General features: G+C 45.7%; 2 protein-coding genes across 4 annotated transcripts; one reads left to right on the top strand and one right to left on the bottom strand.

The window, feature by feature from the left end:
* Positions 1-352: 352 nt before the first annotated feature.
* Positions 353-4,227, bottom strand: LOC124662674 (craniofacial development protein 1-like). 3 transcript variants are annotated; one of them, XM_047200477.1, is made up of 5 exons: positions 4,135-4,227; positions 3,017-3,097; positions 1,293-1,417; positions 977-1,153; positions 353-850 (listed from the first exon to the last, which is right to left on the bottom strand). In XM_047200477.1, exons 1-5 carry the CDS (start codon positions 4,172-4,174, stop codon positions 476-478), a joined length of 798 nt encoding a protein of 265 aa, XP_047056433.1. In that variant the 5' UTR covers positions 4,175-4,227; the 3' UTR covers positions 353-475. The 3 variants fall into 3 exon arrangements, with proteins under 3 accessions (XP_047056433.1, XP_047056434.1, XP_047056435.1); XM_047200478.1 differs by having other exon boundaries at positions 3,017-3,076; positions 4,135-4,202; XM_047200479.1 differs by lacking the exon at positions 4,135-4,227 and having other exon boundaries at positions 1,293-1,454.
* Positions 4,228-4,483: 256 nt separating this feature from the next.
* Positions 4,484-5,239, top strand: LOC124662681 (ubiquitin-40S ribosomal protein S27a). The gene has a single exon (XM_047200488.1). The coding sequence runs from the start codon at positions 4,559-4,561 to the stop codon at positions 5,024-5,026; it is 468 nt and encodes a 155-aa protein (XP_047056444.1). The 5' UTR covers positions 4,484-4,558; the 3' UTR covers positions 5,027-5,239.
* The last annotated feature ends 8,329 nt before the right edge of the window (positions 5,240-13,568 follow it).

The following is a 13,568-nucleotide window of genomic DNA, read 5'->3' as shown; positions in this document are numbered from 1 at the left end:
TGTTTTTTGGTGACCACAGGAAGCTTTCCACACTCTAGCGTGCTGACGTGCTGTGTTGCTGTTGCTCAGGCTGAGCTTTCAGTAGCGGATCGTACTGTCCGAGTCAGAGCACAGCATATCGTTTCCAAATGTCAAGTTTAAAAGGAAAATCGAAAGACAACTCATCTTCTTCTTAATTTCTTATTGTTGTTCTAATCACATATATATATTTGCAAGTATTCATGCAGAAAAAATCATTGTACTATCAATTTCTTTTTCAAACCAGTTACCGAGTATACGGAAATACTTGTTCTGAAACTTCCGAACTATGATAGGACCTGATCGATCCTGTTGCAGATTCATGTAAAAAACAATGAATTGTCAAAAATGTATAGGTGTCTTGTTCATTCACATTGCGCAACATAGTACCATTATCTCGAAAGAATGTCGCTACAAGTACATCCGAAGGCAAAGATGATGCATATTTTAACCAAGCCTACACATCATCATCCTGCATACCCTCGCTCTTCCGCTTCGCCATCAATGACAAGCGAGCGTCTCTCTCGCGCTCAAACTCTCTATAATCAGCTCTCTGTAAGAACGACTGCCTATCAAGGTACTGGTTCGAGCTCTTCTTGTAAGCGCCCAGCTCCTCCTCCACCTTGTTCTCTACCTTATACTCTCCCCAGTCTTTCTTCGTCTTGTCCAGGACACTAAGCTTCTGTTTCTTCCTTATCTGCTCCAGGATATTGTCGACGGCAGACGGGGATGCACCCGCTGCCTTAGCCTTCTCAACCGCTTCCTTTGAATCGGCGTCTACAAGTTTCTTGATCTCAATATCCTTGCCAGCAAAGTCCCTTACTTCAGTTATCTGTTGGGTCAGACAAACTATAATATTAGCAATGTCACATGATTTTTTTGTCAGATGCACAAATCATACAAAGTTTGTCATCCCTATCCGCAAAACAATGGCATGATGCTCACAGTATGGCTTTACCTCCACTTTCCCTTTTCCAGAAGCAGCAGCTGCATCTCTGACAGCTGCAAGAGCATTTGCTGCAAGTTTTTTGGCATCCTCACTTGTTTCATGCTGTGTCTGTTGCTGCCCATTTTTTGGGACTTGATTAATTGTAGATGCCTTACTTGGTGCAATGCCCAGAACGCTCATCCAATTCTACAAGATTTTTTCAAACAAAGAAAGATAACTATTAAAATAAAATAGTTAAGTCATAATAAGGCTACCAAAAATTGTAACAATATAATACAGAACATTTGGAGCATCAGCTTGAGGTTATAACATAAAGATTACTCACATTTGTCACCTTATTTTTCTTTTCTTTTGGTCCTGTATTGAGTTTATTCATCACAGGTTTGGGCATCTTCACAGGCAAACCGCTGTTCATTTTCTTCCACACATCCTCCACACGTGATTTTGTGTCTGCCAAAAAATGAAGCTTCACGCCACGTGCTTACATCTACAGAAGCATTTGTCGAATAAAAATAACAAACTATGCATAAGGACCAAACAGGCATGAGATGTTATTACACTATGCTGTCAAAAGCTCAACATGGACCATGCAGCAGAGAACTTCATTCAGCATACTGTAAGTCTAATTCTGAGAAGCAGGTGGCCTACAGAAGTTCATGTTCACAGACAAACAATATTGCCACAAATATCTCTTTGACTGGTGTTCTCCTATCCATGCCCCACTTGTCAGATAACAAATTAATGATCCAATATTTACTATGAAAATATTACACCTGTCTAATGGCAGACACAAGAATTTCGAAGTCTGAGCAAACTGCAAATTAGAAGTGCTAGGATGCTAAATTTCGTTCTAATCGACATGATATCACTCAGCTATTTTATCTGCCCTTATCTGCTCAAGCTTTTGAAGAGCTGCAAGCACTTAAGAACCTTATGACACGAAATCCTTTATCAGCTGGGAATGTTTCCTGGATTTATTCTTGGGGAAGTACTTATACAGCTTCAAAATATTACCAGCATATTCATGAGCATATTCAGGTCATCGGATTGTACAAATGGATTTGGAGGTCAAGTTGTATCATGCGAACTAAGTTTTTTGCCTGTCTTTTGCTTAGTGATCATCTGAATACAAGGGACATGTCGCAGCGCTGGTACTGGAAGGTGACAGAGGAGACACACTGTGTTTTGTGTCCCACTAGAGCTTATGAAGACAGAATGCATTTATTTTTTGAGTGAGAGTTTGGACATATTTGCAAATAGATTGGATGCAAGGTCAAGATATTCAGTCTGCAGCTTCTCGGGCTCGTCCTGGTTTTGCCAAACCTTTCTTTATGCCTTCATGGAGGTGGTGATCTTAGCCTGCTGGAACATCTGGAAACAGAAGAATGAAAAGATATTCCAGTGCCAGAGACCTTCCTTTGCTTCTTGGAAGAGAGGTTTTGTTCATGATAAATCCATGCTTGTGCATAGGATTAAGAGAAAACATCTTAAAGTTATTTGTATAGTTTTGTATAGGCAGGTTTTTTCTTCTTTTTGGCTTCATGTAATTATTTTTAGTCTTTTTTAATAAAATCAGTGTGGGGTTTTTTGCCCCACAGTTTCAAGGTAAAAAAAACACTGGATTTAATACCGTGCCGCTGGCAAGCCCAGGCTGGAGAGACGCTGGATCCACCCATTTTGTTTTCATAATATGATAGTTATAAACTTTTGCTAGTATATTCATCTGAGAAATAATGGTCAAAGTTGCATGTCGGATACAAATGTCCATGTCAAGTACGGAGGGAGTACAACACGAGGAAAATTCAAAAGTCCCAGACGGTTAGTGGTTAGTACTTATTGTGTAATATCAAGTAAAAAAGACAAATATAACCAAAGGGCAACAACATGGACAACAACTCCATCAGACTATGAAGCATATAATCATACACATAGCAATTTCATATTCTCGAATCTGAAGAAATTATCTGAAGGAACAGATCCTCATTAATGTGTGCAGAATCAACTCAGAGAAGAGACAATCAAGCATGGAGATGAATTAACAATACGCACCAGTATCATGAAGCTGTTGCTCTGAGTTATTAGCATTTCCAGAAGTTGGCAGTATTTCATCTCCAACCACAAGTTTGGACCCTGGAATTAACATGAGCAAGATGAGAATTACTCGAGAACATAACTGCTGACTGGAAAAAAGGCCCATGCTTACAGCATTGTTTGTGGTCTGATAAGGCTTTAGCTGCACTATTTGTGAAATGTTGAATATTTTAACAGAAGTTTTAGTTTCTTTTTTGTTCAATCTTTGCACCATGCTTTCAATTCAAAAAGCACATACACTAGTTTGAGAGTAGTTTCCTATAAACAGAAACACATTTGGTCTGAACCATAACAAAAGTACAATCATTATTCAGAAATAAAATCAACACATTTAAAGTGCTCCTCAATTAAACGAAGCAGCATTAGAGGATATCTAAAGCAGCTGTGTTGGCAGGGCTGCCAGATCTGGTTGCAGCCAGCAGCCGAGATGTGGTCGTAATCAACAGCGGCCGTGGTTGGGAGGCTCGGAGGTGGACGGGGTATGAAGTATTGGAGGTGGAGGCGGTCAGGGATGGCGCCTGTGGTGGCAGACTTAGTGGCAGTTCATGGGAGAGGGAAGGGGCTGACCCGCTGGGATAGTGCTAGACTATGGATGGAGAGGGGAACGACGGGAGGTTGAGGCGAACAGATAATGTTGTGCGCCTACAAATTATTCAAAAGCTCTTGACATTACTAGGATTATTAAGCTATCCTCTCACTGGGCAGTCAGTTCAATAATAAAAATCAATTTCCATATCGACTTTGCAAAACTGCAACCCAATCGTACGACCATTACTCTATACGCATCCTAGTTCAAGTACTAAAAGTAAGATTAGTAGTAGGAAATAGCCAAATTGGGATGTACAGTAATGTGCTAGTATTTGGGACTTGAGAATCCAGCATGAATGAATAGTTTCTTTCGAACTGCAGACGAAAAACTCATACGCAGTGGCAACAATCTAGATCCAAAACAAGAAGGGTGGACAGGCAGCACACAAATCTCACAAGCCGACGCCTATTCTCTGTTACTGATTTCAATCGCCCGCTAAGGAAGAGAAGCGCTACACGCTGCCCCAGATTCGGCTGGAAATCCGTACCTGAACCGCCCACTTCTCCGGCGGAACTGCTCGAAGCCATCCTCAGCGTGGTCTCAAGATTCCTTGCCGGCGCTGCGGCGGCGGTAGTTGGCGCTGGCTTCGGCTCGGCGGCGGAATCGGAGGAACGCGTCGGCGCAACGAGAGAGAACAGAGGACACCAAGGAAAACTCGAATTGGGGGAGTTAATTACCAGCGGCCCAACTAAAAAGCCTATAAGGCCCAATAAGCACTCCCAGGCCCAGAAAGCCCATCCGATCAAACCCAACGAAATCGAACGGCGCAAGCCACCTCACCGCACCTATATAAGTATCACCTCTCTCTCTCTCCATCTGCTAAACCCTACCCGCCTCCACCCCGCCGCCGCCGCGAACCACCACCGTCGCCCCAGGTAGGTAGGCCGCCGCTGCCGCGGCCGCCGGCCAAGATGCAGATCTTCGTGAAGACCCTGACGGGGAAGACCATCACCTTGGAGGTGGAGTCCTCGGACACCATCGACAACGTGAAGGCCAAGATCCAGGACAAGGAGGGCATCCCCCCGGACCAGCAGCGGCTCATCTTCGCCGGTAAGCAGCTGGAGGACGGCCGCACCCTCGCCGACTACAACATCCAGAAGGAGTCGACGCTGCACCTGGTGCTCCGTCTGCGCGGAGGCGCCAAGAAGCGCAAGAAGAAGACCTACACCAAGCCCAAGAAGCAAAAGCACAAGCACAAGAAGGTCAAGCTCGCCCTGCTGCAGTTCTACAAGGTTGACGACTCCACCGGCAAGGTAACCCGCCTCCGCAAGGAGTGCCCCAACGCCGAGTGCGGCGCCGGAACCTTCATGGCCAACCACTTCGACCGCCACTACTGCGGTAAGTGCGGCCTCACCTACGTCTACAACCAGAAGGCGTAGGCTGCTTCGCTCTACTCTTGTCGGGAGAAGAAGAAGAAAAAAGAAGAAGGTTCTTGTTAGCTGTCAATTTATGTCTGTCTGTCTGTCGTATTGAAGTAGAATTTTGGAACAGAACTCCTGCACCTTTATTGGTGTGCCTACTTTTCGTTTTGATGTCGTGTCGTCATGGATATTATTATCAAGTGCTGTTGAATTCGAATTATGTTTGAGTTATTCGTCTTGTTCTATTCTTATGTTGGTGTGATCCTGGCATCTGAGAAATTTATCTACTCTATTGTCATATTTGGGGCAGTATGCTTTGAAATGGTTAAGATAAGTTGTTTTACTGGGTGATGTCCTATATGATGCTTACTAGCATGTAATGTTGTGGCTGTTGTTCAATCATCTTTTGTTCTGTTGAATTCGACTTATGTTTGAGTTATTCATCCTGTTCTATATTGAAATGATCCTGTCACCTTAGTAATTTATTTACTCCATTGCCATTATTATCGGCCAATTTGATTGCAATGGTTAAAATGACTGTTCTACTGGATGATGTCATATATGATCCTTACTTGCATGCAAGGTGACCTGTGTGTTTTTGGCATTGCGAAATAAGTTGTGTAGTTCAGTTTCAGAGCGTACCAAGCATGCACCTGTTCTGTAGTTCAGTGGAATGTCTTGTGACCTGTTCTGTAGTTCAGTAGAATGTCTTGTGATATGGTTGTGTTGTAAATCTGGCCGTTCTGTTGTTTATTAGTTAACATTCAGTTCCAATGTTAACGAGTTGATTGGTATGTTAGGTAGCATAACATTGTCAGTCTGTCTTTTTGGAACTTACTCATGTTTCGATTAAAACCACAAGTCATGTCTATGTGATTTTTTAGTCATTTCTTTATGCATAGTTAATTGTTATTGACTGCATTCATATTGGTTTAGCTTTTTATTGAGCTTTGTTGTCAACTTCCACAAGACGCATTGGTTTCCTCGTCGGAGAATGTAAGATTGTTTGTCATCTTGTACAAAGTGTACTGTGTTGACATGTTTGATGGCGTGAAGTAGTTTTCTGCTGTTGTCTCTAGAGTTGATTGAATTTTTGGCTTTGCTGGTTGTTGAACTTGTCCCATTTTTGTGATGACCTTCAATCTCTGATTGTGTGGGGAAAGCCTCTCAGGGAGGCAACCTCTGATTCTGTAGGAATAAACATTGTTATTGTGATCTGTTTTGCAATGCACAAATAATGATGTTCAAGTTGTATGTATGTGAAAGTTCATCTTATGGTTTCACTAGTCTGTTCTGTACATTGTGCTTGCCCATCATCAAAACGGATGTGATGGAGGCCTCCGAGACTTTAAGTTAGGGTGTTTAGTGTGGACTTATCTGCCACAAATTGTCTGTTTCCCATGGAAACTCCATTGTCCAATGCAGTGATGTAGCTACAAAGCCTTGTAATGATTCAGGTATGCTCAAACTTTGTGCAGTCCGGTATGCTCACTAGTTTGATATTGTGGACTGGGCATTTCTGCTTGAAGTGCTTGCCGGTTAGGGTTTGGCAGGCTGGGTATGCAAAGCGGTGACAAAGGGATCTTGGTGAGGATGCCCTTGCCGAGTTCTATATAGTCATGTCGTTGAGGTGCAGAACCTCTTTTCATGTTTAAACTGTGGCTATTGACTTTGCGTTCAGTGGTGTAGAAATGTGATACTGTATATGTTGTGCTGATGAATAGCGGTGGTTCATTGGCAATCCGGTGTGATGGCATATGTTGTGATCACGAATGGTGGACTAATTGTATGAGATCATTGAGATGCCTCGCTAACTTCATTGTCTACCAGTGAACCAAACCCTATTGGGTCTCCTATAAACAAAGCAATGCCGGGATGAAAACTGTGGTACTGCAGAAGTTCTGAAAGTTCATAGAGTTGGAAAAAAAAGCAGTTTTACAGTAGAAATTCAAGTTCGAAGTTTACTGGTAGCTGAAAATAATGGCTACAAAACATAGTCTAAAATAGCCGGCTATCTCATTTAGCCGCGATTTTTTTGGTGGCTATAAAAGGCTATACCGGGTTATAGCAGGCTATTTTTTTTTTGACTGTAACTACGGCGGGCGTGAGCCAGCCTGAACATATATTCAGTCAAGTTGCCTATGAAGCTTTTCAGCCTTTACAAGATAGGTTCAAATGAACCAGAGTACACGGGGTTACAAGAGAGGAGAAGAAAAAGAAAAACACACACCGACAACACACAAGACCGAGAAGAGAAAAGTGGCCACCCCACAACTGGGGCAGTTGGCCGATGAGAACTCATCGCGACCCAAGCACAGCGATCACAAGGAAGAGTCCTGAGGACACACCAGAGGGACAACCCAGCTCGAGGCTCCATTGGAGTAATCGAACGGCTTTGGTCCGCCGAGACCCAGCAACGACACTGCACCATCGACGTAATCGAAGGGCCACGCGCATCCGAGACCACACTACGCACCGACACCACCTGTGTCGAGGGTGTCGCCGAAAGGTCGCACGTGGCCGAGACGACGCCACGACGCCTCGTGTGCCACCGAGCCGGAGTCGAAGGGCATCACAAGCGGAGACACGTCCATTGAGCACTCGCACATGGAGCACCCTTGACACGCCAAAGAGCTCCGACAAGGACCCGACACCGGAGCCCAACAACCGGCAAGAAGAAACCACCACCACCACTGCCACGGCTCACCTCGCATCGGAGAGGAGACCGCACCCATAGCCGCCATCTGCATCACCATGGGGCACACCAGTACAGATAGGAGCAGCGTCCTCTACCACTGATGGCAAGACAGAGGGGCTCAACACCCAGCCACGACGACCACCCGTGTGGGGAGCGCGTCACCACCATGGCCGCCACTGCGAAACCACGGCACCCGCCAACCCTAGCGGCGAACCGCTGCAGGTTGATGGCTGAGAAAAGAGGAGGCGACCCTCGCAGCCACAACACCAACCAGCAGTGGCCAGCATATACCGCCGCCAAGACGACCGAAAGCCGACCACCACCGGACCGCCAGAATTGGAGAACTCGTCGACCCGAACCGGAAGCGCCACACCATGTGGAGGCAAACCACAACGGAGACGACAGCTCCGCCCAGCACCATGCTGGCAGGAGCACCGCACAGCATCCCTCCCAAAAGCCGGCATAGAGAGGCAGGCCGCTCCAGATCGAGCGCGCCTGGTGTTCAAGGGATCCTCCTAGCATGCCGGCTTGGGAGAAGATAGAGGGCAGCAGCAGGACGTCCAACACCGCCCGACGCGCCGCCCGACGCGGCCACGCCGGCAGCCACCGCCAAAAACCACCGCGGGCCGCCGCCCGGAACCCACCACCACCCTCTACGGAGGAGGCCATCGGAAGAGGCACCACGCGCAGCAGCCACCGCGCGCAGCAGCCACGCCGCCCCTTCCACCGCCGCCAGCCGCAACCGCCGGAGTAGGACGCCGGAGCCGGGCCGCCCAGATCCCGCGCACCGGAGGGCGCCCCGCCGCCACCGCGCCGCCAGGGCTTTGCCCGACGACGCCCACCGATGGCGGCGAGGGCGGGGGAGACGGGGAGGCCGGCCTCTCGCCGGGATCTGGGGCGCCCCGGTGCAGCTCGGCTCAGCCGCACGGGGACGGGAGCGGGCGTCCAAGTTCTAGCAGGCTATTTCATTTAGCCTTATTTCAAAATGTTGGAATATTTCAGTTATATCTTACTAAAAAAGAGGAAAAGTATGGCTCAAATAAGATTTGTGACACAACTTATTGAACTATTCAAGCCAAACAAGTATTTAATTATTCAACTCACAAGTTTTATCTAATTATAATTATATTGAACGCACGTTTGGAAAACAAGAAATAAAAAAGAAAAGATAAGAGAAATTTTTAATACGGGAGGTTTAGGGATAGGAATTTGGTGCATATGGGCACCAGTGCTTCCTCCACTTTCAGAATTTTAATTTTTTTAAAACCACACACTTCTATGTCTCCAAAAATTATGACGTTAAATATGTACATATATATGTACATGAGGAGTCTACGCAAAAAAAATCCCGGTAAAATATAGTATATATTTTGAGAAATACAAAATAAACAAATTTCTGACAAAAAGATATACTCCCTCCGGTCCGAAAAAGTGTCGCACGCCATAGTATAATTACATTTTACAGTAAACCCCTTTCAAATTAATCAAAAGAAGAACTAGCCAAGATCAGCAACCATCAACTCCATGAACAGAATAGCGCCCATACAACAAGGGAAAGAACCTCAGCACCATCCGGTCGGCCGGCACCCAACTCCTCGTCTCGATCCCGTCAGATCCCATCCTCTGCGGCGGCGAGGAGCAGAGCCCCCTCACGGGCATGGGCAACCGATACCAGAGCGGGCAGGCCGTCGGCAGGCGGCAATCGGTGACCAGCGCGGGTATCTGGGCCGCTCGTGGCTGCGGCCGGTGCCCGGCACAAGGATCTGGGCCGCGCGCGGCTGCGGCGGCTTTGGGGAGGAGGTTGGTGTGGGCGGGAACGGGCGGAGGATGCTTTGAGGAGATAGGTGGGAGGAAGATGTACTGAGATGGGCGAAGAGTCAACGATGAATATTCTAGTTGATTCAGTTGGGGAGTAAGGGTTGATTATAGATAAAGCTTGAGGGTGTGTTTGCAAAAATGCATTTCAGACACTTATTTTGGATCGGAGGGAGTACTATTGTAATACTATTGTACTACCATTTACTGTCACAAATTTGTCTTTTTTATATTTCCCAAAATACAACATATTTTTTAACGGGACTTTTTTGCATACACCCATAATAATACTATATATAAAAGCTGACCACTTTTGCTTCAACCTCATTCACTTGGTTACTGTTGATGCACATGAATAGTACCATATGAAAATTGCTACATGAACACTACTTTTGGAAAAATTAAAACCATCTCTTAACTTTTTTAACCTAGCAAAATACTACTACCTTCTTCTATGTTATCTTGAAAATATATAGTAACTTCACATATATATCTGTCACCTATATTACTGTCATCTCTTACCCGGAGAAATACTACAACCCTTTTACATTGTATCTTTGGAAAAAAAAATTCGCTCCACCCTCCTCCGTCTCTTTTAGCCGGGAGAAATACTATCTGCGAACAAAAAACACTTCACTGCCTCTTTTTGCTGGGAAAATAACATGGTATACCCTCACAAAAATGATTTGCCGCGCTGGCAGTATTTAAAGACTCTCATGGTAATTTCTCGAAGCAGTAACTACCTATAATTTCCCAAAAATCAATTTCTCGATGCAATCCTTGAACATCAACAGTAGTTTTCCGGTGTCCACTATGAAATAGATCATTAAGTACCTAATATTTAATTATTTAAGGGCGCATATTCCATCGACGATAGTTTCTCAACGGTGTAAAAGTGTGGTAATTTCAACCTCAAGTTTAGATTCGGCGGTAATTTTCCAGGAGATGAAACTACCTATATTTTTCTAGAAAGCAATTTCTCAGTATACATCTTGAACATTGCCAATGTCAACTACGAAACATGCCGTTAAATACCTACTATTAATTTTTGAAGGCCCGCATATTTGTCCACCGGTCATTTTGCAACGACGCACAAGGGTAGTAATTTTTACACGTACCTTCAACCTCAACCGTGGTTCTGGACAGTAATTACCCGCAGATATTTCTTTAGTAGTTCATAATTCTTCAATGGTGATTCAATAAAAGTCCAACATTCGCCCCCACTTTTACTCGGGGAAAATAATATTGTGTTCTTCTACGGTAACATCGAAAAAATATACTTACTTCACCATCCGTCACATTTCACCTGAGATGACCTTCTTTTACTCTATCACCCGTTGCCTCTTTCGGCCGGAGAAATGCTACCATTTCCTTTTGTAGCAACACCGAAAAAAAAATCACTCCAACATCTGTCGCCTATTTCACCGGCACTTTTGCGGTACTTCAGTAACCCTGATATTGTTTTATTTCTACAATATTTTAACCAACGAGTTAGAAACAAAAGCACTGAACCATTTGCCGCCTATTTCACTGGCACTTCCGCGATACTTCAGCAGTCCAAATATTGTATTATTTCTACAAAAGTGTAACCAACGGTCTCGATACCAAATGCGCGGTCCAGTTTTAGATGTTTGTTCAGCTTTTTTTGAAAAGGAATTTGGCACTCTTAAACCTAAAAAACGCTGTTTTTAAAAAAGAATATCGCACGGCAGACAACACGGGCGCGGCGTGCGCCGCGCCACAAACTTCCTAGTAATGTACATATCTATCTATATATTTAACACCATAATTTTTAGAAATATAGAAGTGTGAGGTTTTAAATTTTTCAAAAATATAAAATTGGAGGGAGCACTAGTGCCCATGTGTCAAAGACACTTTCTGGAGGTTTAGCGGTTAAATTAGGGGCTAAATAGGGTTATAGCCGGCTATTAGCGATTTTTTCTCATTTAGCCTATAAATAAGCGGCAGGTCTCCTGAAAAGCTATAACCGGCTATAGCCTTTATTAAAAACTTTACAAAATGAACTGTAGCATCATATTATTCCTAGTGTGCATACCCTGGATCCACAATTGATTGATGGCCCCCCCAATGTCACGGTCAGTCTTTGTTGGCGCGGTGCTGAAGTGTTGGGTAGTGAGTGCTTGTTCGGGTCACATTGTGTTCTCTTGTATTCACTTGAGTGGGTGGGGCTTTATTGTTCGGGTCTCTTGTTAGACTCGGTTGCGGGAGTGTGTAAGTGTTGCTTGTGTGGGCTTGGCCTTGTGGTTGTAGGTTTTTGCCCGGTTTTCTCCTAAAAACTGGGCACCTTCTTCTTAATTAATGAATGAGGCAAAGCTTTTGCCTCGGTTTCAAAAAAAAAATAGTGTAATGAGATCCTAGCAGGGTAGCACAGCGATTCTGAAGAATGAAGCAGTAGTACATTCCCTCCAGCTCCAGCTCTAGCCCCTCAAGTTAGACAAAGGCTCTACAATCTGGACAAGCTTTTCAAACCGGCACAAGACTTTTGCCGTGGTCGATCTGAACAGAGGAGGGTAAACCAAACCGAGCAAGTTTCAAAACCATCAGGTTTTTTTTTTTTTGAGAATCATTCAAAACCATCAGGTGCCGTAGTACAGTACTCCTGATCGATCCCGCCCAGCCCGACCACAACCCCAAAGCTGGCCCAACGTTCAAGCCTAGCCGCGCCAGATTCGAAATCAAACCAAACACCCGGACACGCATCCCTCCCGCCAAAGGCCACCATAGCTGGATCCCCTCGTCTTCGTACCGAGCTCGATTCAACTCGGGCATCGCCCCGCCGGCGGTTCGACTATATACAGCGCGTCCACCGGCCCGCGGGAGCAGCTAGCCTCCGCGGATTTGATTTGGTCATGCAGAGGGACGGGGGTACGAACATGGTGGTGGACAAGGGGAAGAACGTCGTCGAGGTCGGCGACGGGTGGAACCAGCACGGGTTCCCGCGGGGCTACCACTTCGTCCCCAAGGAAGTCGAGCTCATCGGCTTCCTGGAGGAGCAGCAGGCCGGCCGCGCTCTCCCCGACCCGCTCCCCAACATCTTCCACCACGTCAGGATCCGAGACTACCACCCCGCCGAGCTCTACGGTACATATTTCCGCCCCCCACCCTCTTCTTCTCCACGATCCCGAACTCCCGATCGAGCGCTTGTTTTTTATTCAATTATAATCTGTGGTGGTGATCGGTGCACTGGACTTACGCGCGTGCGTGCGTGCCGCGAAATCGGCCGGAATTGATCGGAATCGGTGGAGCAGAGAAGTACAAGGCGGACGAGGAGGCCGGGTACATCTACTTCTTCGACCGCAGGGAGACGGGGGCCGGCGGCAAGCTTAAGAAGCCCGCACGAACCACCAAGGACGGCGGCTGGAAGGCCTCGGGCGGCGGCAAGGAGTTGACCAGCAAGAAGCGTGGCGGCAAGGTGGTCGGCTATAGGCTCACCTTGGTCTTCTACCAGTACATCAACAAAGACCTCCGCGACAAGACCAACTGGGCCATCAAAGAGTACACCACCAACGGAACCGACGATAAGGTATGTTTGTGTTCATGGTCGAATCGAATGCACTTGCAGATCGAGCTTGAAAGCGATCAGGCGATGAATCAAATGAAATATTTAGATTCCCCCTTTTGCCTTTGAGTTTGCCGAATCATCACACTTGCCTGCTTCAAAGCTATCAGGCGATGAACCAAACGAACTACTCCCTCCGGTCCCATGGAACATGTCAAAAGTTTGTTTAAATTTAGACGTATCTAGCTAGACACTATTTAGTGACTAGATATACATTTAAATTTAGATAAATTTCCGACATGTTTCATGGGACAGAGGGAGTACTACTTAGATTCCCCATTTAAGTTTGCTAAGTTATCGCACTTACCACCAGTGGCAAAGGCTAAATAAGTTACTATTGGTTTCATATCTTCCTTGAAATAGACTTTCGTTCCGCTATATTAATATAGCAACATTGGCTTCGTATCTAGGTCGCGGAATTAAGGATCTTGTTGCAGTTTGATTATTTCGCCCCTGCATAAAAAGAA

The sequence above is a fragment of the Lolium rigidum genome, chromosome 6 (genome assembly GCF_022539505.1).
Source record: "Lolium rigidum isolate FL_2022 chromosome 6, APGP_CSIRO_Lrig_0.1, whole genome shotgun sequence".
Taxonomy (NCBI): domain Eukaryota; kingdom Viridiplantae; phylum Streptophyta; class Magnoliopsida; order Poales; family Poaceae; genus Lolium; species Lolium rigidum.
The sequence above is the reverse complement of the archived record's forward strand: the minus strand, read 5'-3'. Positions and strand labels throughout refer to the sequence as shown.

What these genes read in the sequence shown, in the direction of transcription:
- LOC124662674 (XM_047200477.1), bottom strand. Translation starts at nt 4,174, where the DNA reads ATGGCTTCGAGCAGTTCCGCCGGAGAAGTGGGCGGTTCAG. An exon ending in CGGAGAAGTGGGCGGTTCAG is followed by an intron (nt 3,098 to 4,134) that starts GTACGGATTTCC and finishes TGTTAATTCCAG; the next exon opens with GGTCCAAACTTGTGGTTGGA. An exon ending in AGAAAAATAAGGTGACAAAT is followed by an intron (nt 1,154 to 1,292) that starts GTGAGTAATCTT and finishes AAAATCTTGTAG; the next exon opens with AATTGGATGAGCGTTCTGGG.
- LOC124662681 (XM_047200488.1), top strand. Translation starts at nt 4,559, where the DNA reads ATGCAGATCTTCGTGAAGACCCTGACGGGGAAGACCATCACCTTGGAG.